Genomic DNA, 24336 nt, shown 5'->3' on the forward strand with positions numbered 1-24336 from the left:
GGATATCACCGCTGCGAAACCACTGCTGCTTGTCCTGGGGGTGGATTAACAGCAGTTAACAAAGATTAACTGAATGTCAGGAATCTCAGAAGAAAGAATACAATAAAAACCCTAGGATATATGCATTTTTGTCTGACATTTCTCATCCACACACACAAATACTAAACACTAACATAAACATAATGAACTTAAATGTAAACACTATGCTGTCATACTTAGTAGAGAGATGATGTATAGGCTGGCGAGCTTCTCACGCGGTGTTGGGATTTTGTGTTATTACGGTGTCTGTATGTGATGTCACGTGCTGATCTAGGGGGAAAGGATGTTACGCAAGCAGCTGTAAGGTTTAGCTGTACATCACAGTACAGGACACGGCAGCCATTCAAACAATTAATTTCATCTGCTGCCTAACCAACATTGATATTTACAAAGTTTCTTACTCATTTTAAATTACAGGTAGAATTATCAGCACTGCCTACAAATAGGGTTGCCTCCTGTTTTCAGTAACTTAAAACCCTGCAGATATCAATTATTCATACTGAAATTTTCCAAGCCTGAAGCAGAATTTGAAAAAAATCTAGGTAATATGGTTTAGCTCTTTCTGAGAATTATTTGAAAAGTATGTTGTTTTGCATGTATTAAACAAAACCTCTAATAACTACTTTACAGAGACTCTCCAAGATCGTCAGGTTTTAAACCAGGGCTTGGAAATTTGGCTGAGATGGCATCAGTGGTGTCTCTTTTGTCATTCTTGTAAATGTACCCCAATCAGAGCAAGTTACAACATTTAAAAAGAAGCACCAGTTTGCCGGTGCCGAGTGGAGATGTGGCAGTGTATAGGTGCTGAATTTGGGCTGAATCAGGGAGTGCCTCATGAGGACTTTACAGCTCTGACTCTTGGGTTTGTAGGACTGGGAGCCAGACCTAAGAATAGTTAAGACAGCGTTCAGGAAGGAGACTGAGGAGAGACTGAGCTGGCGAGGAAGGGGAGACAGGAGCAAGGAGCTGAAGTGGGAGAAAGGAGGTGCATGGGGACAGGAGGAAGATACCAGCTTCGGTTGGAGAAAGGGCAGAGAGGCTTGTGCTGACCAGACCCTACGACGTCCTTGCGGTATCTGGCCTTGATTCCACATTTTCAGCCTCGTCGTTCTTCCGCGAGCTCTGTTGCGAAGGGCGTCTCTCCCTCCATCCCGATGGCTGGAGAACGCCAAGGGTACGCGGTGCTGCTGCTCCCAGGTCTCGCAGCTCAACGGGCAGGCGTGTTTCCTGCAGACCTAAAAGCTCAAACTGCTTGGCCCATTCGGTAAGACTTTTGTTCTTCATTATGCTTTCTTGGTTTAGGAACAGACACACTCAAAAATCCATCAAATGTTAAAGGAACATGAACATTGCAAAATCTAGTCCTTGTAAGCAAGAAAAACAATAGAAAGTTGTCCACATAAACATAATTTATCTTCTGTGTGCCTAAATACAATGGTATAAAATAATTTTTCCCCAGTTGACTCCTAAAGTCCTCACAATTAAAACTGCTGGGAACGAGAGGGAGATTTGATCAAAGAGATACACCAATGCTTCTGGCCCCATTTCATATTTCCCATGGAAGATTGGTAGATTATTTTAATCTTAATCTTGAATATGCCTTTTTTTTTTCCCCAAGTGGGAATTACACTCAACTACCATGTCTGGAGAGTGATGAATAGATACAGAAAAGCTGATGAGGGACTATGTCATATTTACAGTTCTAACTGTGAAGGCACAGGGCTATGCATTGAATCATAGGGAGGAAAGAACCGACTGAAACCTCGGTAGGTACAAGAATGATCTAAATTGTGTCATGAACTCTGTATTTCCAAACTTTTCACTTCTTTAATTTGCTGTATTACTGATTTTTAACATAGTTACTAGTTACAATTTTTATACAATCTCACATGGGTTCCCCAGTTTCTTGACCACGTATGCATTAGTACACAATGATGTAATTCAGAGTTTATAAGAAAGTGAGAACAAGGCTTAGGTAAATGTAGTGTCACCTAATATTAAAATATTGAAATATGAAAAGGCTTAAACATATTCAACTTCTTTAGAGAATGACATGGGAGGGAAAAAAAAAAATCTCAGGACAAAGCAAACGCACCTGATTTTGAACTTTCCAGAGATGAGGAAGATCACCTGGAGAAGGTCACAATTGCATCCAGAATGATGATTCCAAGAGCATTTCAATTTTTTGCTCTGCATGTCAACAAACAATATATTTCTATCACCTTCTTTATCATAAGAAAAACCCCACAAAGCCCCAACTTTGCTGGGCTTTGATAGTCCACAAAGACAGACAACAAAAAACTTTTGGCTTAGAGACAGAAACTAAGTCCAAAATTGACCAAGATTCCTGGATATTCTCAGACGTGTAGGTAGAAGATCAATTATTCATTTGAATTCCTTATGGATAATCACACGCCTACATCATATGGCAATCTTACTAATAACAACAATCCTAGTACTTTTAAGAAAGTAAATAATTCTTTAATAAAAGCATTATTAATTTGCCAGGATAAGAATTCCACATGGCAGGGAGAAATGGAAGACAGATTTATTGAGCTCAACAACTATGGAAATAGGTCAGGTACATGTTTTCTGGTGTTAGCTGACAGCTCTCACGGTGTGATGCTGCAGAAACAGTTGCAGCAGAGCTTCCATTTTTATTTCTTGGCCAGCTTGCTCAAATGGATTCCTCTTACAAAAAGAGTACAGATGAACAGCAAATTCTAGATGCTTTCACCACAGTAACCATGGCAGATTACAGAGAGAAAGAGAAGATTTTTTTCTGATAAACCAGGCAATGATGAGACCAACAAGACCAATACTTACGAATGGATTCACAAAACATATGCAAAGTCCTTTCGGAGAGTGGGATACTTTTACGACTGGGAATGAGGTTTCCAAAGTTCTGTGGAGGGGCTGTTCAGCAGTTACCTGTTTGGTGGAAAGAATCCCCAGCTGAGACAGACGGCACTGAAGAAGAAAGAAAACGTTCTGAAAACGACACGCGTAGTCTGTTAGCCAGGACAGCCAAAGGTGTTGCTGGGTTACTGCACATTGCTAATGTAAGTACATACATTCCACACCAGGATTTTTTTTTTCTCCACTCAATAAAAAGAGAGGGCGAAAAAAAAGCTAATCTAGAGATTTGCTGGCAGTAGGTATCTGGAGATAAAAAGCAGCAATTGCTTTAACTTGACAACATGAAGGAGACATGATAAATTCCCTTGCAACTGATACTGATATCAGACAAACAATATTAAGCTTATTAGATAAGCAGCCTCAGTATGATATGAGTTAAGGAAGCATTCCATAATATACAAGTGACCTCTGCAAAAATAGTAAAGACTTTTTTTTTTTGATCAAGTGGTTTAAGGTGTCATCATTTTAGGGCAGGCAATCACAAATCCTCTGATTTTAGATCTGATAAATCCTTTGTGTCAATGAAACATGCTTAAAATATTATTTTTATTAACTTGTTTCAATGAAAAACTAAGTGCCATCACATTTTGCTACCAGCAAACTGAAAACATGATCTGTGGGGATCTCCTGAATTATTTATTTCTGAAATAGGAACTGGTTGTTATTTACTGTTGTTAGGGAGGATCTATTCAGACTTGTTTCCTTATGAAGTAGAACCCTGCTTTGCCTTTCTGCAGTGTAGAAAATCAGTTATTAATTACAATGAGAAACACCGATACATTCCTAACGCTTCTCCACCCAGCCCTGCAGCAGGGAACACTAGACAAAGCTCTTGCAGTTCTTAGCAACTCTAGCCATTGTACCTTCCCACTTGGTGATTTTTGTTACCAGTTAAGTTCTCTTGTGTACGTAAGACAGCTGTAAGATTACAAGCGAGATGCTTGCTTTCCGACAAAGGAGTACACAAGCAGAATTATGCGGAAAAAAAGCTGCTGGGTGAACAGTTTCAAGTGGATTTGTGTCTACAGTTAGATTCTGTAGTGTCTTCCAGTCTCTGCTTGAAGCACGTGCCCAGCACTACACTCCTTACTCTCGCTAGCATCAGTAAGGAGTGTTCTAACACTGCAACTTCCCATCAGCAGGGGCACTCCTTCCTCCTCAGATGAGCGTATTCAGAAACCTTGTAAGCCATCTTCATATTTCTTCACATGAAATTCAACTGAAATTAATCAAGAGGGTCAAAGATCAATAGGGAAAGGGAAAAACTATTTGAGAAGCTTCATTTTTTTTCCAGGAGGCAAAAAAAATTTATCATAGTCCACATTCGGAAAAAACTGATTCCGTATTTAAAAAGTTTGCTTAACAATAACATGCAATCCTCTGCCAGTCTGAGGATTACTATAAACCAACTTGAACATGCATGGACACTGACCTAAGTAACAGTGGTCTGTGCCTCCTCCCATCCTCCCAACACTTGTTGCCATAGCCATACTTTCTCCACCTCAAACCAGCTACCTGAATTTTACAGGTATCAAAATTGGTAGTTTAGCACAAGCTGATATTCTTTCAGGAGATGCATTCATACCTTTAGTAAAATACAGTATGAACTCACATAAAGGTTGTAATGTTTTCAGATGCATTTGTTTTTTTCACCTTATTGGGGAAGAAACCCATTTTTATTACAATGAGCTTCAGAGTTAAGATGAAGGTAAGAAAATCTGGTGGAGAATTCACCCAACCTAAGTGTTCTGGGTTCTAGTTACCTGCCTCCATCCTTCCCTCCATCCTTCCCTCCCAGACGAGGTTTTACACTGGTTGCAATTAAAGATACTGTAAACTCAAGCTCTGCTAATGACTTAAGGCTTGAAGTCGATCAGAGATACTTTAAGGCTTTTATGATTAAAGTCCACATCTTTGAACCACTGCTAAATAAACATTTATTTAATCTAATACACAATTTTCCACCAAATGTATCACAAAGAGTTGGACAACAATCAAGCTTCATTTTCTTCCCAGGAACATGTTCTTACAGAAGTATAGACATGTTCCTTCAGCACCAGGTAAGCAACATCCAAGACGATGGTCAGATATGTGGAGCAGGAGATGGTGGCATTGGCCAGCTTTGTCTTCTTCATTTAGTCCCACAATGATAGGTCAGCTACTTTTTGTTGATTGTTTTGCCCTGTCTCTGATTTGCACACAAGACCTGCATCCAAAAGTGACTAGATTTTCCTCTTTCTTGCAGTCAAATTGCTCCACATGGGTGATATTATGCCCTTTGTTAGGCTTACAGCTGGTGGTCTTACTCCGAGGGTTTAAAGGAAATTTTAGACAATCTAGCTCTCCATGGAAATCAGAAGAAAGAGGTGGGAGCAAGCACAAGGAGACATTCACACAGCATAACTTAAGGCATCTACATTCCATAATCAATCAAAAAGGGTGTGTCCTTCAGTTTGATATTCTGAATCACCTTCTAGAGAAATCTGCCTTCACACAGACTACGCTTAGCTGTCCCTACATTAGACAATGCCAATACTGCCCAAGAAATAAAACTACTGTATAAAAGGTGCTTGCTTATAAACACTTGCCAGAGATCTGTGCCCTAGTCTAGCCAGATGATATTAAAAATACAGTATCAATGAACACACTGCAGCCAGCTTGGTGTCTGGAAAGCTACCATTCCACCCAAGTTCCTTCTGTAAAACATCACTTTTGCCCTTATGCTGACACATGGGAGCAGACCAGTAACCTCCTCTTAACACAAAAAACGGTCTTCTCCCAGCATAGCCATAGAGGATGTCAAACAATACATCACTTTGTTTCAGAGCTGCTTTCAAGTCTGACAAGACCAGTCACCGGCAGTGTTGCAATTTCTAACACCTTTCATTCTCACCCTGCAGATTTCAAAAGTGTTGAGGGAAAGGTAAAGTACCTATTCCTACTAAAGGAAAGAAGTTAGTCCTTAACTTCCCATGATGACTGTGAGAACTCTTGGTCCCTTAACTGAGGAATAGATTTAAGGCATTATGTTAGTAAACTGTAAATTCTACACCATGTCCAAATTATTTTCAGGGACTAGGAATTTTATACTGCTAAAAATAGCCTAAACCTGAAACTTCTTGATGAGTTCATTCAGCCGCAAAATTTTGAAAGCACACATTCTCCTAGGGGGAAAAAAAAAACGATTTGAGAAAAATACGCATTCTTGCTTAAAAAACAGTTAAAGTGCAACATTTCTATCAGACTGCACTTTAAGCTGAACGAAACGTTACTGGAGACTCCTCATAAGAGCTTAGATGCAGTCAGAAGAATAAGGTTCTGGAATAGTCTTCTGAATAATGGAAGATGGAAAAAAAATACTGAGAACTTTGCTGTAAAATAGAACCACATTCACTGACATATTGTTGCCTGTGGCAGTAGATAATTGAACTATGACCTCAGTTTTTTTCCCCAGTCCTTAGGAAAAGGCTAAGAATTAAGGAAATAGCAGTATCTTAACAAAAAAATCAGTATGCTGTAATTCAAAATATTATCTTATTTTGATTTTAGATAATGCACATGCAGTCTTATATAAAAATAACTGCCCCTCAAAAGAGCACAGCACTTCCAATGTAAGTGAGAGAAGATGCATACCTCAGAACGGTGGAAACATCAGCACTACTGAACCAGACAGATTAGCAGAGGGGTACCCAAGAACTACAGGGGTCTGGGACACCACACAGATCCAGTACTGAAAAGATCTGTTATACCTGTACCTCATACTATATCTGTCCCTATCGATGTCATTTTCTTATTTTAGCTTCTAACAGACTTTGGGAGGTTTTGGATTACAATGAAGTACTTGCATTAACTCTAACATTCACTCATTATTTGAGAATGTATGAATGTGTTCAACAAAATGGGAGTTCTCCGTGTACGTGTCAGCATTTGATGCCCCTCGCTGAAGACAAATGACTCAAAGGCTATTAATGATCTGCAAGACAGAATAGAAATACTGTATTCCAATAAAGACGTTTTTCTCACTGACTCAAAAGGGAATCTGAAACAAAATAAGCCAAAATGTTCTAGCAGGAACTATTTGCAAAGTGAAGACGGACTTCCTAAGGAAACTGATGACCACAAAAATCAAGCTGATTGAGAATTGTCTCTTTTCAGTAACAATGAACTAAATTCACAGAATGGATTGATCTAAGAGTCCCAATTCTAATACACAAGGTGGCTCTGAAGAACTGAAACAGTTTGAGGACAGAAAAGTTTATCTATGTAACAATTTTCAGCCACAGTCACAGACTGTAGAGCAAGGAGAAACAGGCACTGACACTTTCTGCAACAGGTCCAAGTTGCACCCATAAACAGCTGTGAGACAATGTAATGGCAATAGGGTCTAAGTCAAACAGCCCTCAAAAGATATAAAAGTGTGCCTACCTAATTATGACTCAGGTCCACAACTGGCAGAAAAAATGGACTCCAAGATACTTGACACTGGTCAAGAACTACTAAAGACTGTATCACATGTAGCTTCTAAACCGCGACCACAGTTTGAGGAAGACACAAAAACATACCTGTCCCGTTGCAAAATCACAAACCACAGGAAGAGGCAGAGTCACCCCTGAGACACTCTACCACGATGCAGCAAGCTACAGCAGTGAACAACTGGTAAAGACTGCATTAGCTGCAGGTTCAAAAGATAATATTACTATTTTGATTGTATTTCTAAATGGATGTGATAAGATACCCAATTACCTCAAAACTAAAAAATTTATCATAGGATAACTGGAGTGCCAAAGTATACATAGTACAAGCTGTGTCATGAATTTACCTGTAATCGTCTTAAATGCTGACCCATACAGTAAATCAGACATCTTGTGTGGAACTGCGCAAATCCATTAAAACCTTCTGAAACTCTCAATAAGAAACAGTAATGAAAAATCTTTTTTTTTTTTTTTTTAAACCACTTTATTCAAACCTGAGCACCTTGATATAAAACTAAACACTGGTGAACTGTCATTTTCCTTGCTAAACCCAGATTACTGCAAATTTAAAATCTGCACAAGTAAGTTTCTGCTATCAGTTCAACATTTAAATAGACTAATTCATCTCTTCCGACACACTTCATAGATTTCATATAATGAAAATAACTAAAAGAATTAGTGCAATATACTGGACAGATCAAAATAAAATGTACTTTGGAAAACAAAGTTGCAAAGTTCATTACTGACAGACAGCAGTACTTATGTTACAGATACAGGAGCATCATTTATTACTGTTCTAGCCATAAAGGAAGAACTTAGAACCCCCTTCCTTTGATTAGAGAGGAAAAAAGTTAGCTTTAAGTAACTGTACATTCCGTATACCTTTAAGCAACTCTTAAATATTACAGAAAGTATTAAACAAACGTAGACTACAATGCAGAGTACCTATTTACAGTACATTAATATCCAAATTTAAAATCAAGTTGGATGTACATAATTGTTAGTGCACTACTTTTTTTTTTTCCATTGGGGAAAAACACAAACTGCAATGGCCAGCAATGATCAAAACCAAGAAAGAAGTCACAGACACCGAGTTTGTTGTGGTTTTACTTGAAGAGCTCTTACAGTTTGTAGAGAAAAAAAAATCCTAAGTCGTAAAGTTGAATTTACTGGTCTGTACCCTCTGAAAAGATTAGAAATTAAGTTAAACTTGATTTATCACTAATTCCTTTAGATTACTAACTGGGTTGATATAATTTACATACAGTGTACCAACTAAAACTCCACTTTCCTGCAAGCATAGGGTTCTTAAAATTGTTAATGCAAGTATTATTTGTAATTAAGTTATTAAACCATGGAATGTGTAACTAAACAGTAGATACCTGCAGAAACAACTGGTTGCATCGATACTGTGAATAAGTTTAAGTAATTTTTAGACCCTGTTTCTAAAAAGGTTTTAAAGCACAATTGAGAATTACGAAAAGTCCCCATTCTATTTATTGTAACAGTAATCAGTATTGAGGCTACAGAAACTGGCCAATTAGGTCCACGGAAAGTAGTTCTTCTACACCCCTAATGGTAAGTGACTTTTAAAACCTTTCAACTGAAGGAAGTTTATTCTGCTTCCATCTCTCCTTTACTGCTGAAATATTACAGCCAGTGGTGGATACATGCATGTTAAAATTTTAGGTCAAAAGAAAACTCTGTATCATGAACTTGACTATTATCATAAGTCTCTTCGCTGTTTGGAAGCTGTACTGGGCCAGGTTAAGCACTCCAATTCCATGGTTATTAACAGTTAGGAAGCAGAAGAATATTCAGAACAGTTTAAAGCAATTGATGTTTTAGTTACTACAACATTGACTCTTGGGTGGTTGTGTGGGTTCAGTAAGGTCTACTCCTCTTCCTCTGGCAGAGCTGGCTCCTGCATTCTGTGGTTCATTCTTGGGCAATTTTTTTGCTATAAAATCAACAAGAAATAAGAGTTAAAACTGAGATAGTACTAAGATTAAATCACCTGAGTACACAGTCAGTCAACACTTTATTACTCTATAAGCATATCAGTATAATCACTAGAAAACCTGATTTGATTCAGTGTGTTGGTAATAAAAGACGTTAAGACACTTAACTTCTTAATGATTAACTACCTTATCTATGATTTCCAAGAGTGAATTGCATTAGTAACTTGAGCAGTAAAATGTATCTGCACAGGTATGCTATGCCAGTAAATGACAGCTCTTGTGGGAATCCACCTACACAGAACAGGCTTTAAGATCAGGATCTAAGTGCTAGAAGCTACAGAAAGACTGAAAAGGCACAAAACGCAGACATAAATGGGTCAAACTACTGCTCAGCTATCTAGTCAGAGTAAGTATTTGCATACAACACATAAAATGGCCCTTAGAACTAGATCAAATCTCTTCTCTATAGCTCTTATAAGTCAATTGTTTGTGATAATTTCTTTGTTGTCCTTGTAGCTCCAGGGTACCTCCTTGGTCCTGACATGAAAAATAAGGGTGACAAATGTTACCCTTCTGAGCAGCAGCTCCTCCTGGTAATTCTCTGATGGAGAGAAGGCTAAGTTCTACATAAAGGGACTTCTGTGGGGCTGTCTTGCCCATGTTACCAGGACCCAACAACCATCCCTGTTCTACAGTTTGGCTGCATGCTTCAACTCCAAAGTACTTACTTTGGTCAGCTTCTTAAAGAAGAACTTTTCCTAAAAGGGCTGAAATGGAAGTAGAACAGCCAGAAAACCAGCAGAGTACACATCAACAACACATGCCGTGGTGCCAGATAATCTCAGGGTGCAAGGTAATCTCATCTAGGCACCTTTTCCCACAAAAGGTTGGACCAGAAGATCTTTTGAGGTCCCTTCCAACCTGGGCTGTTCTACGATCCTGTGACAGAACCCAAGTGTTCACATGGTACTAAGCTGCTGACAGTACAAAAGAACAAGGCATCAGCAGAAAAACGCTTTCAGAGCATTGTCGGTTTGGATTCTAGACACATTCTAGAACTGTAAATTAACACACATTTTTTAAACTGGAAGTTCTGAAAGAGCTCTAAAACAGTAGATTTACAAGCAGCTGTAGCTTGGATCCCTCAATTTTGTCCGTGTTCTCACTTTTCATTTTCTCCCATTTCTCAAGATCGTTAATTACACATGGTCCTGAGAACTGCATCCATGTTGTGCAAAAGGGCATTCAAAGTTCCATGCAATACTTAAATCCTGGTCAAGATTTTCTTTCAGGGTCCATTGCACAGATCTTGTTCTGATGAACTGACAAAGCTGAATGTCACCCATCGATGTGAAAGAATACTCACATGGACTACCAACTTGCAGACAAAATACCCAGGTACTGAATGTGCATTGTTTTCTCAAATTTACTTTGTATATTTCATTAAAATACGGAGAGGTAAGAATTATTCTTGATATAACAAATTACAAAAAAATTTTACCATATTTTGGGCATTTTTTTTTAAAACTAGATGCAAACTGTACCTTTAAACAAATTAATTTTAAAATTTCACCAGAGCAGTGTAATTGAGCATTTCTGTATCATTGAATGCAGGCCTATCCCAAGCATTTATGAGAAAAATATACCTTCTACTCATACAGTAATGTGTTCCCCCCCCCCCAAGTATTTATAGTTAATACAAAGCAAGTACTTGTTATAAAGTGTTGCTATAGCAATAATTTAATGTGCATCTGCTGGAAGTTTGAACCACACCACAAATTACCTTCTGCTTTACTGACTTGGAAAGCAGAAGGTAAGAGCTCTTCAGAAACATTTAATTTGATACCCATACTGTTTTTCACAAAAAGAAGTGGGATAGAGAGGTCACTGTAGTGCAAAATATGAAACAGATTCAATAAGGTTATTTGACAGTATACATTACTATTCCCCAGCAGCAGAGCTAGTACTGTGATTAAGGTTATTACTAAATAGGTTGGTGACCAGCCTAAAAATGCATGCTTTCTTTTTCTTCCATTTTCAAAATTTTAATAACAATTAAATACAATTTTGTGTCTATCAACAGAATACACAAATTCTAATTCATACTTACTATTACATGTTAGCATCTTTACAGAAATCCATAAGATTATGTTAGGGCTAAAAATATATTAGTAAATTTACTTTTCACGTGATGTGTCCTTTACTTGGACATTGAATTTAAGCACACATTGTTATCTTTGGCATAACTTTTGAATTTCAGATAGCTGCATTTGGAATTCAAACAAAATTTTAACACAAAAGTATATTTAGCAAATATTTTGTTTAGACTAAAATGAATACTTGACTTTTTTTAAGCAAGTCCATTATCATTCCCCAATTTTGAAATGTTTCCATCTTCAATTACCACTGTCACATAAAAGGTACATTATTCCAGCTTCTGCACCTATCCACGGCAGTGTGGAATCTGCCACAAACAACACACCATCAAAAGGCACAGATTTATACACTTTCACTTATACTCTTGTACTAATTTGATTAAGAAATGCCAAGTATATCTTATAATTAAGAAGAGCTATGTAAAGCTTTTCATGGTTACCTATACCATGGGGAAGGTGGTTTTTTGTATATAACAACCAAAGCTTAATTTTGCTTGAACTTGAACCAGTACAATTTTTCATCATGGAATCAAAACACGTACATGGAACTTGCTGGCAGGATTAAAAAGTAACCTAGTTTAGCTATTCCAAGTTAATCCAAGTGCTTTGGTACTTGACAGAAGACCTGTGCAACTGTGCTTCAAGTAAGCTTATCTGACTTCTGAACATCAAAAAGGATATGAAAGGGCCTAGGAAAACTTCAGTGCTAGAAATAATTTAGTGGTAAAACAAAGATCTTGGGTTAGGAAGATTGTGATGGTATGAATCTCATGAAAACAATTCCCTTGAATTTTCAGTTTGTTCATAAACTCACCAATTGCCATGAATATTTCATTTACGTTCATAGATGTTTTGGCAGACGTCTCCATGAACAATAAGCTGTTGTCATCTGCATAAGCCTGTGCTTCCTGAAAGTTAAAATAAGAATGCATTACTTAAAAAAAGTAAATCACACAATCATTACACATTGTACTTCTCTTGCTACTGAGGAACAATTTCTGTACCATTTTGAAAGAAAGTTAGTTTGCTGAAACACTCATGTGACAACGTGTTATTCATCAGCTATGAAGAAGTTATGATTTAGAAATGCAACCTTAAAAATCCTTACTCATCCTAAAAATATCCAGATGGAAAAGTGTCAGGCAAAACGAAATAATAAAAATATTTATTAAAAAGATAACGCTCATCCAGAACACTAGCTGTCATAGCAAGAAGTAATAAGCTCCAGAAAGTGCCATCAAATGTCAGAAAGCCTATTATTACCCTGGAAAGAAGGCAGTTTGTGAACTATCTTGAATCTTTCAACCATTGAGGCAGGCAGATCAGAACAGTTTCATTATCCTGACAGAAATTCACAATTATAAAACAAATAAGCAGTATTAAATATCTTGCCAGGTCATCTCCCTTTTCAGTCCAAACTTTGATCTGAAACACTGTTTTTTGCCATTTTCTGTTAGCCAATTCAGCTGAGAATCCCCAGGTTCTTATGGTTACGTATCTGCCTTTGCATTCAATAGAAAAAACCTGCAAAAAGCTCAACTACAGAATACCTATGATGAAAAGAAAAATAATTCTACAGCATTCTATATTCAAGTGACACCTGCCAAGATCTATGTAGTTATATCTGAAATAACACATTAACAAATACCTAGAAATCTAAAACGTGCTTTGCCATGAAAAAGGGTTGTCAAGCCTGCAAGGAGCCCCTAAATCCACATTAAGATAAAAATGAACATTTGAAAAATATTAAGATTGTAATTGTACAAAAAATACTAAAGGTAGTTCTACTTAAGTAATTAAATTTGATTAAGTTTTTGACCGCGCACATGTATGAAATTTTTGTTAATTACCATAATTTTTCACAACACACAAAGGTCTTTTGTCACATGGCTTTATGTCACAATTGTCACGGAAGTATAGAATTAGAAAACAGAGTTGTTGATTTCTGGCAGAAAAAATACCTAGAACACTGCTAACCTACATAGTCTGACTCCTATAGTTACAAAAGGATTCATTACTACACAACAGGAGTATCTCGCACAGTGACACTAAATACAGATTAAAACTGTAAGAGAATTAATGACTAATAAATGCAATCTTAATTCAAATTCAATCAATCATCAATGGACCAGAACCACCCGCAGTAAGTTTTCCTTGCTTTGGAAGCTATTTTTGATGACTTCATTAAGCTTTCTAGAAGATAAAATACAGCAGTGAGAACACAGACATACCCACTAAACCAAAAATAATGCTGTGGAAAGCACAATGAAAGCTTGAACACTGCTTCAACAGTATAGCCTGAGCAAGTTAAGCACATCAATCAGCTTTGTATCATACAATAATCAAAATTCTCCTGCTGACAAGTCAGAGAGAATGGTTTGCACTGACAGTTACTGCTATCTCATCCATTGAAACTCTGGCTACTGGCAATTTCGGGTAGAACACAGCAAGAGGTCATATCAAAAAACAGAAATTCAATTAGCCTTAAAGATATGCAAATAAATTAGTTATTCCACAAAGTCAAACTTAATTATTCAAAAAAGTCTATTGCTACATATCACTTGTACAGGAAGAGATTTTTCAGTAGCATGTATAATTTCATTAGTCTCAGTTGACGTTTATATTTAACAGCATGACCTCTATAGCAACTAGCTAGGCTATACATATAAGCTCCTTCTAAGTTTATTTACTTTCTATTCCAATAAAATGCTATTTCTATAAACAGAAGTTACGTACATACCTGGAAATCCACAGCTCTTTTGTTAGCTAGATCAGCTTTGTTTCCTGCTAAAGCTATTACAATGTTAGGACTTGCTTGTCGCTGAAGTTCTTTGACCCAATTTTTCGCTCTGGCAAAGGACTCCTGTTAATGATTGCAAAATGATGCAACTGAGTTTTATCATCCTTTTGTACTCATCTATTATCCCAATCTCTGTTATCTATACTTCAAGCAAAAGGTCAACACAAGGTGGCTACTTTTGTCCAAAGGCACACTCCAACTTGCCAACTAAGCTTTTAAAATCAAACATTTCCACCTTAGTTCTCAAATGTGCTTAGTCGGGATAATGCTGAAAAAGTAAGTAAAGATAGGAAGATCTTAATGTAGACAGAATAAGGAAAGAGAAGTGGTTAAGAGAGAGAATGGGAATTTTAATTTATCTTCTAGAGGAATCAAGTTTATGAACTGCTATATTGAAAGGGTCTCAAAGCACTTTTTAATTGCTCAGCACTGTTCGTTATGATGATGCAGGGTTTCTGGGGGTTTTTTTGAGGGTTTTCATTTTTAGGTCTCATTTTACCAAAACCAAGCGAAACTTATCTGATCTAAGTTCAAATAAAAAGCAATCAAATAACCTTAGGTTTTGGTCTTGATGGCTTGTGCTACCTTTCCAATCCTTACCTGTAAGCTGCAATATTAAGATAACGTCTTTCACTCTCAGAAATAAACTGCCACCAGCGATGTGGTGAGAGTAACAGCTCAATTCTGGTGAACTGATTTAAAGGTGGATTTGAAACACTTCCACAACAGAATTTCCTTTCTCTCTTTCTCTCCCTCTCTTTTAATAAAATAAAAAACCCTAGCAATGGTCTTTGGTAAGAAAAGTTTACAGACACAATTTAACATTACATAGTCCAATATAAAATGAGCAATCCGGTCTAGTGAAAGATGTCCCTGCCCATGGCAGGGGGGTTGGACTAGATGACTTCTAAAGGTCCCTTCCAACCCAAACCATTCTATGATTCTATGAAATGATGAATTGATTCACACAAGTCAGTGAGAAAAATTAAGGAAAAATCGATGCAAGACCACTAACTTCCAAATTGCCCTTATGCCTCCCTAATACAGTACTTACCTCATTTGTAATGTCGTATACCACTATAGCTGCTTGTGCTCCTCTGTAGTACATGGGTGCTAAACTGTGGTACCGCTCTTGCCCAGCTGTATCCCAAATTTCAAATTTTACCGTTGTATCGTCAAGACATACAGTCTGCGTTAGAAAAGCAGCTACAAAAAAGACAGAGGTGCTGAAACCAGAAGTCTGCTTATATCTCTATTCATATAAAATTATGTTCACAGAGATGCAAATATGACATCCGTAAACAATTCAAGCTATTATTAAAATACAGCAGGTTTGAAGCAAGCATTAGCTGATAGATCGTAACTGATCACAGAACAGTTATTTAAATGAGTCTTTCCTCAAGTTAAGGATGTAAGAAAGCAATAATCCGAAAAAATTCCTTTTTTTCTTGTAATAGTGCATCTGAGTAACCACAGGCCTTCTCTTAAGCCTTCTAGATACATTTCATCCTGCTTCAACAGACTATACAGAGTACCAGTGACAGCATCCCATCATGCTATAATCCAGCAGTTCAGATATTCACATTTCTATACATTTACATTTCTTGAATAGTATCTTAAAACCTTGATTTTCAGCTCCTGACAACTCCATCTTCACTAGTGGGTATGGAAGGAAGAATCACTTCTCAAAAGTTCTTGTTCTTAAAGCAGCCATATTTTTGACTTTACAAGTGATCAAGAATTAATTTCAGCATAATTTTGACAGCTTGCAGTTTCAGGGAAACTTGCATCCATTGCCACTACAGCTGAATGCATTACCATAAATAATGGTCTTCTACTTACAGAAAAAAGCAACTTATTCCAAGTCTACAAACAGTTACTCCTAGTAAATTTTTTCCATTCAGAGTAAGGTATACATTAGAAATACAGAGGCGAGTACCTACACAAGTAGGTATAATATAGAAACCCGTATTACAAAACTAAGCTAGAATCTCAAGAATTTATTGCGGCAGACACTGAAAAGCAAGATTTCCTTCTACTGGGTTGTCTTAACCCTTTGAGTTTTAACTTAGCCATCTGCTCTACCTTAGCTTTTGAAGTTTAAAAATAAGCACATAACTATTACAGTGGTCTGACAAGCTGTCTTGATTACCTGCTTTATAGTCACGTTGTTTCCCCAGTTATAGAACATACACAGCCAAAAATGCAACAATTCCAAGAATTTAGATGAAAGCTTGAGCAATCCAGAATAAACGCTTGGAGTTGTTTTTCCAGTCATCACAGTATTTCACTAGAAGTCTGTCGACTGGCTTGCTCCTTCCACAAACAACTACCACCAACAAAAAAATGTTAAGACCTTCTGCTCGATGAAATGCTAAGGGAAGCCCCCTACTTGGTTGAACTGGGGACTCTCATCACTAAGCATACTGACAGACTGTGGTCGATTTAAATCAAATGTTTGAAGAGGCACTGACCCATAACCCTTGCATACCTGAGATGTATACTCATCCTCCAATATATATACAAATACGCCAAGACATCACAGCCTATGAATCATTCCAAAACTACTGCAACTTTCAACTCAACTTATTACAGTAAACCAAAAGGAAGTCAATCTTGCTTTATAAAGCACACTGTATCATACAGAAGCTGACTAATTAAGTGGTCAGGTGTTCCTGCTTCAGGGGTATTAGCATCCATCACAGATGAGCAGGCAGGTCGGAGAAGGTAGAGGCTTTGATGTTTCAATGTTAAATCATCATAAATCTCTCTAAATGCTAAATATCCACACACTGGTAAAACAGGCTCCTCTCAGTAGCTCTCTAAGCAGCCTAGAACCAAAATAAAGCAAAAAACACATACATCCTGCATCAGACTAAGGGCTTCCTCCTCAGGACCAGCTCAATATTAAATTCAAGTGGAATCTGAAGTTCTTACAGACATTATTCTCTTCATCAGTAGAAGATACCTACAGTCCATAAATGAAGGGATGTACTCAAGAAAAGAATTAAAACAAGGGTTTATTCTATGACATCCTCTTGTTTTTGTTGAAAGGAACATTTCAACCACCATGAAATGTTAGTTAATTTCTGCAAACAAGATAACTTTCTTCTATCTTGCAAGGCCACAGTAAATTGACAATCAGCTGTGTTAATTATCTGAAAGCCTATAATCCTTAACAGCCATACTTTTGTCTTAAACAACTAACAGGCATTGCTAAACTAGTCTGAAGTGGCAAAAACACACCACCACCATCCAACATGTCTGCCTTTAACTGCACTCTTTCAGCTGTTTTTATTCAGATTCACAATGCACATAAGCCTCTCTTTGTCAAAATGCCCTTGGGTATACAAAAGAAATTATGCCTTAGGCAACTACAAGCTACAGAGTTAGACAGCTTTCTCTACAGAAAACTTTTTCTGAATCCCAACACTGCTGCATTCAGTATCTCTCAGCTGTATTATATGGCATTTCCTTCTTTTCATTTTATATGGAAGAGGCACAAGTTAATACAGAGATTACAGTAAACTCTATATGGTTGAACTTAAGCTCTTGTTTAACCTTTGCATAGATTTTTAAACAGTGTAACAGGGTTCGGGTTATCCCTAGTTCCACCCAGACAGTAAAACAAGAACAAACAAAAAGGAGGTTGTTCAATTTCACTGATCTCCAATGAATTTCACTTAATTTTAACTTTTTTTTTAAAAACTAAAAACCACATTGATATTGGGAAGTTAATTCACTATAGATCTTTGAGATTCTCTCCACATTACCACATAGCTGTATGAGATAATACAGAAACCTTTAACACCCATCCTAAAGCGATCATAAAACGCACAAAGCCAGAAGTGCCCATTAGTAAGACTGCTAAAGGAGAAAAAAAACAGTAGTTCTCCATTTATGCTGACAGATACACAAAATAGATACATGAAACAGCGAGAAACAGGGTAAAAAAGATGCTATGAAATTCAGCTTGTATTTATTTTTGTAAGTTTCATAGATTTTTTTTTTTTTACATTTCAAGACCTGTTCATGTGTAAAGACACATACAGACCACTGAAAGGGCTTCGCATAAATATTACAATGAAACAGACCAATTCATGCAAGTAGCAACAGGGACTACTACAGAATATTGATCAAACAATAAAATCCACATTTTAAGTCCATATGCCATTAGGTAATTTCAGGATAAGTTTAAATTTATCCAAGGAGGAATACAGCTCAAAGCACAAACAACTTCAACATACAATATAACAGAAGAAATCTGTTGGGGGGAGGGAGTGGTGGTGTGCGTGTAAAAATCTGTTCACAGTTAAACAGATTTTTATTTTTTTTTTAATTCTAGTAGCCAGTATCTGTTTTGTTTAAAGTCACAAAATGTAAAACCAGCACGTTAAGTTCCGTGATTACTAACAAAGAAAGGTATATCCAGAAATGTAGCAAGTTCTCCCAAATCAAAGGCAAAACGAGGATGCATAAATGACAACACAACCTTTTTGGAAGATGCAGCACTTGTTTGTTTGGTGTTTTGTTTTTTTTCATAGAAATTAAGTTCTTAACTTTTATTAAGCAGTTCTTTCATGCATTAAGCATACAGCACAATTAAAATAGCCACACGTCCACCCACAAACAAAATGTAACACCAAGCCCAGTTTTCAAAACTACGCAGTTCAAGCACACATTTGCTTTCTCCACTTGACATGGATGTTTGATACAGCCTTGTGCCAACCACAACTTTTAGGTCAGAAAGTTTTAGTTCTCAATTAGAGGCACAGGTCTCAGATTTGATCCTTGTTGTCAAGGACCCATTCTACAAGCACCATTACATTCAAGGTTGTTAAGGGCAATGACAGTGTAAACTCAACATGAAACAAATTAACAGGATAATTCTCTCACCTCCAATGGTACTTTCTTGAAACTCGTGAAACTGTCCTTTTACGAAACGAAGCACCAAACTCGATTTGCCAACCGCAGACTCTCCTAAAAGTACTAGTTTGAACTGGCAAATTTTATTTCCAGCATTTGGCCCATTGGGTCTTGTTGCTCCTCGATTAGCCATGCCCAAATTAGAAAGAAGTCCTTTGCTTCAAGCTCTGGAAAGCAAGTTCCAGGATTCAGATCTCAGCAGTGCTTCTGCCAGTAACAACCTGTTTATGAAAAGACAGAAGGTGGTATTAGATTTACAAACCAAGTAAGAAAAATCCAATTCACTAATGCAACACGGATTACATATAACCTGTCCTGGTATTTCCCAAAGTCAATAGTCCAGAATACAGCTACCATCATTGTTAAGATGTCAACTATAGACAAAGTCTATGACAAATAAACCAGTTACCTTCTTCAATACCTAGTCTTCCCATTAAAGCTTCAAATCAGGACATTAAAATCCAATTCTGTTTCTTCTGGCAAGTCTTCACTCTCTTTATTTCTTAACATATCAAGACTGAAGTATAACACAACAATTTCAAACCTTCACATTATTGGTAAAATATCAAATGACAAGAAATAATAATTTCTTCCATAATTTTGCTATTGCCAAACAATATTCCGAAGTCAGCACCAAAGGATGGTAAAAAAATTGAGCAAGTTGAGAAAACTCAATCACATCAAGTCCTTTGCAAGTATACTTCATCAATTCACTTCTATCATGTCTATCAAATGCAATTTCCTTAAAGTACAGAAGATCCTGACGTACAAATCATTAATACCTTCTCTTGTTAAAAACCGTACTTTGAGAAGCAAAAATACAAAGGCTTCCATATGTAGAAAAATGGATTGTCTTGACCAGTAAGAATTCCAGATCACTTTGTACAAGCCACCTCAGAACTATTATATGATGATAAATTTCTGTTTCCAATACTAACATGTCCTAGCAGATCAATATTCACAACAGAGATCTTTGTTAAGAACAAGTATGAATAGTGTATTCCTTAGTCTACCTACTTTTCTTCCGAACTCCTTAAAAAAAATCACAATATTTATTCATATGGACAAGGAAGCCTTTAGACTCCGCTGGTATCACTTCCAAGCTTAAGATTTATGCTTTTACACACTTAACTGTAGAGATTCAATCTTTTTGCAGGTAGTCATTGCTGTATGAAAGACTAGCATAGTAATTTTCTGTATTATCTTTCCCCTCAGTTCCCAAAACAAAATTCCAAGTAAGCCCACAGCAAATATACCTAAGTGACAGACACTCAGCTCTCAGTGAAACATCTGCTTCTGTATTTCTGCTAAAAACCACAGAATAACAAGGACCAAACCCCAAAACCCAACCCAAAAACCAGCCTATAACTTTGTCCTACTCCAGTTGATTATTTACTTGAATTGTGCACACTTTGTGGGGATACAGCTTTCCTAGCATCTAGGATGCAATCAAGTTAGTTTAGAGCCCATTCTCCTAATGTGGAAAATGGCTTTAATTACGTATGTTGCAAAAAAGTAAGCACACCTACTACTTTCAAATGACCTCTTGCTCTTTCTTCCTTATGGTAAAGCAACTACATTTTAAACCAAGCAGCAGTCTTTAGCCATCTTCCCATTTCAAACCACTTAGCACATATATGAGGCACTTGAGCATTCCAGTTTGCAACACACCTAGCTTGGACACTAAGCCTTCATTCTCCCTCCTAACTCTCCCTTTTTATCTGGGAAGTGCTCTAGCAGTCTAGCACAGCCTCATCCTCCACTAAGATACTTCCTTACAAAATAAAGTCCATGCAATACATGAGAAAGAAATCTTAGCATTAGTTATTCTCTAACATAACTGCTGAAAAACTGGCATTTTATTCCTTACTGTAAACAGAACTTGAACATAGGGCTTAGAAAAAAAAATATTTTCAACATCTTAAAGACACTCCTATCTGCTCATGTTGCTCCTACTCCGATTCCTCTCAAAATAATTTAGCTTCTTCCAGGTAGGATGTTCCACTCCTGTATTCATTCCCGTCTGCCCTGAGTTTGTGTTCTGTTTGCCTATTATGACATCCTTAAAATATTTTTTTTTATTTTAGTTGTACAACATCATCGAATAAATATCAAACTTTAGATATGTGTTCTTACAAACATGTGAAAGTGTACCACAGTGAAAGAATGTTTCTATAAAGCACAAAAGCCCCTCCACATCCCACCACCATTATTATTAAGTACCACGATTCTTACTCATTATATTAATTTTGGTTGAATATTTTAGAATACAGGAACAGATCCAGTTATTTTAAAACCACCAGATCTTTCATCCTTACAGCATAAAACAATTCATGCACAGCTGCTGTGTTGGTTCTCAGGCAAGACTCTTCCCCCTCCACATGTGCTGCTGAAATCCGCTTCAGAAGTTGTGGAGCAATTTGGACAAAAAGAGATCTGTTACAACAGCTAATCTCTCCCTAATTATACTATAAGAGAGAAAGCAGCAAGGCATAGCCAAAATATAGGTAGCTCAGAATACTGTTAGCCATTTGTTTATCTTTTCCTTTCGAAAAGTAATGAAGACAATTAAGTTATGTCTGTTTTAAAATGAAATACATGCTTGCTGTAGCATTCTAGGATGTTTGGATAACCACGAAATAATTTAAAACCCTTTAATCTTAATTCATCCCATGTTTTTCTAGACTCTGCAGCATTAATAAAGACATAAGAACTACATCCAGTGACCATGCGAGTTAGTACTCTTTGGAGCAAGTGACTTCTAGGTGATACCCAGTGAGGAAATCAACCCACTACACTGGTTACTCGCTATGAGTACTTTTATACTTGCTGCTTCCCATACTGAGAACTAAAGGAGATATGATAGAAAAAACAGGGAAGACTGATTTAACTCGCGTAATATCTATTTGTTTCAACTGCCCATTTACAGCTTTTAGTTAATCAGATTTATATCATGTACAAAACAGTAATTACTACCCCTTGCAAAACTCCTTCAGAACCCAAAGCTGAAACAGGTTGTCAAGAAAAATACCCAATTCATTTTTTATAGATGCCCAAGGTACAGAACCTGTAGTTACCAGAGAACTTCAAAGTTTACACCCTTATAACACTCCCTTCTCCCTCACCAGAAAGCATTCTAGACACAGATACCATGCACAAAAATAATCAGCTGTCAAGCCGATAGAGATCACACTACCTGAGAGGAAGGCCATCAAGTCCCAGAAACATACTGTGAACATCATTCATGCAATAGTCACATCAATATATCCAATGAGTTCATAATAAAACCTACTACAGTCATACCACACACTTTTTAATAGCTCAGGATATAAAAAACCAAGCAAGACTGAAAACCTGCCAGAGCACACCCAGATGATTTTGATATATTAAAAATGCCACTAACACCTTCTATAAGTGTATATGGAAATCATGACCTTTTGAAGCTTTCAGATGATACTGAAACTCTTCAGTAAGTTCACAACACAGTAGCATACAAACACACACAAAAAAAGGAAAATATTTTCTTAATCTGAAGAGAAGCAGCACTACAGTTTGACATAGCCATTACAGAACATTTTTGGCCTGTTCTTTCCACATTTGTGTGCTGAATATAGTGCCTCACAAGGATTTAAAAGTAGATTTCAATGCTACAGACCCCATGCACACTCCAAGCCTCAAGTCACATCTGTTCTCCAGTTGCTTAAGTCACCTGTAAAATACTAGCCTTGAGAACCATAAAAAAAGCACCACAGAGGAGAGGAATACTACTTTCAGTACCCTACACACACACTCCGCAAATTCAAGTCTTTTTTTGACAAATCACTTTCAAGACAATTCTGAACACTTACGTTAAGGGTCTAGCAGCCATACGCATTTTTTACACTTAGCTTTGGTGACAATTTCCAGGAAAAGACCCACTAACATTCCCCTTCCCCTCTCCCATTTTTGTACACTAAGCAAAAGTGGTAATCAGTATGTTTGGAACACGTGAAGAAGGAAAACCTTGATATGGCACTGTCATTCATCTACACAAAAGCAAGTACACAAATGTTTGGCTTGAACCAAGCTCTTAAACTGACATGTATTGAAGTTACTTAAGGGAATTACTTATACAAAAATCTTCTGAGGAAAATGCTATGAAAGTTTCTTAGATGGATGGCTTCATATGATAGAAATGAGGGAGATTCTTACTTTCACGGAGTTTAACGTGAGAACTCCACCATATATTAAAAGGCAAGGCCCCTTTTGCATCTTGGCCACTACAAATACATAGGTACTTCTGTTAAGTAGAAGATTCACTCTTCTCGTGAATATCCCCCAAAGGCACAGCAGCTCCGTGCTGAAATGCCAGAACAACAAAGTTTGGAGCATATCATTAAGAAAGTACTCCAGTTAATCCTACCAAGTAACTTACCAGATGCTCGGTATTCTCATCACTTGAAGAGAAATTCATATGCTGCTAGATAGTCTTTGTTAACGAGTTTTATTTATGAAGAGTCATAAGTATTTTAATAGATCACCACACAAATCTTACTATGTTTGAGTCTGTATACAAAATACCAACAAGCCCTAGCCAATACCTACAAGCTCACAATTTAATACAATTGTACCTACAAGCATAATTCAGTCATGTAAGCTTTCAGATCAGTGCCGATTTTAAAGTACAAGAAAGCTAATACAGACATATCAAAATAACACTAGTGACAAAAGCCAGCCTACTGAAGAGATTAAGACAGCTAACACTGTTCCTACAATGAATGTGATTAAATGCATTGTCAAATACAAAAACCACGAGAAAAAATTCACAATACATTTAAAACTGGAACATTCCACCACTTTTACATTTCAGAGCAAATTACAGTGTTCCTTACCAAGAACATACTTACTATTGTAGTAACTGCTAATAAACTTTTTCACACTCCATGAACAGAGACAGATCATACAATGCTGAGGTTGCAACCATTATCTACTTTAAATTTGTTTATGCTGGACTATCTTGATTGTTTTAAAAAGCAGTATCTAAAAAGCCTTATTTATAGGCACTCCTACTAACCAAGTCTTGT

The 24336-nt window shown here is 37.0% G+C and overlaps 2 protein-coding genes across 3 annotated transcripts; one reads left to right on the forward strand and one right to left on the reverse strand.

Moving 5' to 3' along the window:
• The first annotated feature begins 1193 nt into the window (after positions 1 to 1193).
• Positions 1194 to 7731, forward strand: PP2D1 (protein phosphatase 2C-like domain containing 1). Its single transcript, XM_009703708.1, is given in 16 exon segments — positions 1194 to 1303; positions 2100 to 2188; positions 2191 to 2282; positions 2285 to 2315; positions 2318 to 2659; positions 2662 to 2816; positions 2818 to 2921; positions 2923 to 2995; positions 2997 to 3105; positions 6508 to 6654; positions 6657 to 6734; positions 6737 to 6908; positions 6910 to 7147; positions 7149 to 7269; positions 7399 to 7532; positions 7534 to 7731. Coding segments are annotated over 16 exon segments (2193 nt in total).
• A 27-nt stretch (positions 7732 to 7758) lies between these two features.
• On the reverse strand, positions 7759 to 19497 carry RAB5A (RAB5A, member RAS oncogene family). Of its 2 annotated transcripts, none has more exons than XM_009703706.1 (5): positions 19244 to 19497; positions 15402 to 15553; positions 14288 to 14410; positions 12362 to 12455; positions 7759 to 9390 (listed from the first exon to the last, which is right to left on the reverse strand). In XM_009703706.1, exons 1-5 carry the CDS (start codon positions 19404 to 19406, stop codon positions 9275 to 9277), a joined length of 648 nt encoding a protein of 215 aa, XP_009702008.1. In that variant the 5' UTR covers positions 19407 to 19497; the 3' UTR covers positions 7759 to 9274. The 2 variants fall into 2 exon arrangements, with proteins under 2 accessions (XP_009702008.1, XP_009702009.1); XM_009703707.1 differs by having other exon boundaries at positions 15402 to 15513; positions 19246 to 19406.
• Positions 19498 to 24336: the final 4839 nt, after the last annotated feature.

The sequence above is a fragment of the Cariama cristata genome, unplaced genomic scaffold (assembly GCF_000690535.1).
Source record: "Cariama cristata isolate BGI_N322 unplaced genomic scaffold, ASM69053v1 scaffold41597, whole genome shotgun sequence".
NCBI lineage: Eukaryota > Metazoa > Chordata > Aves > Cariamiformes > Cariamidae > Cariama > Cariama cristata.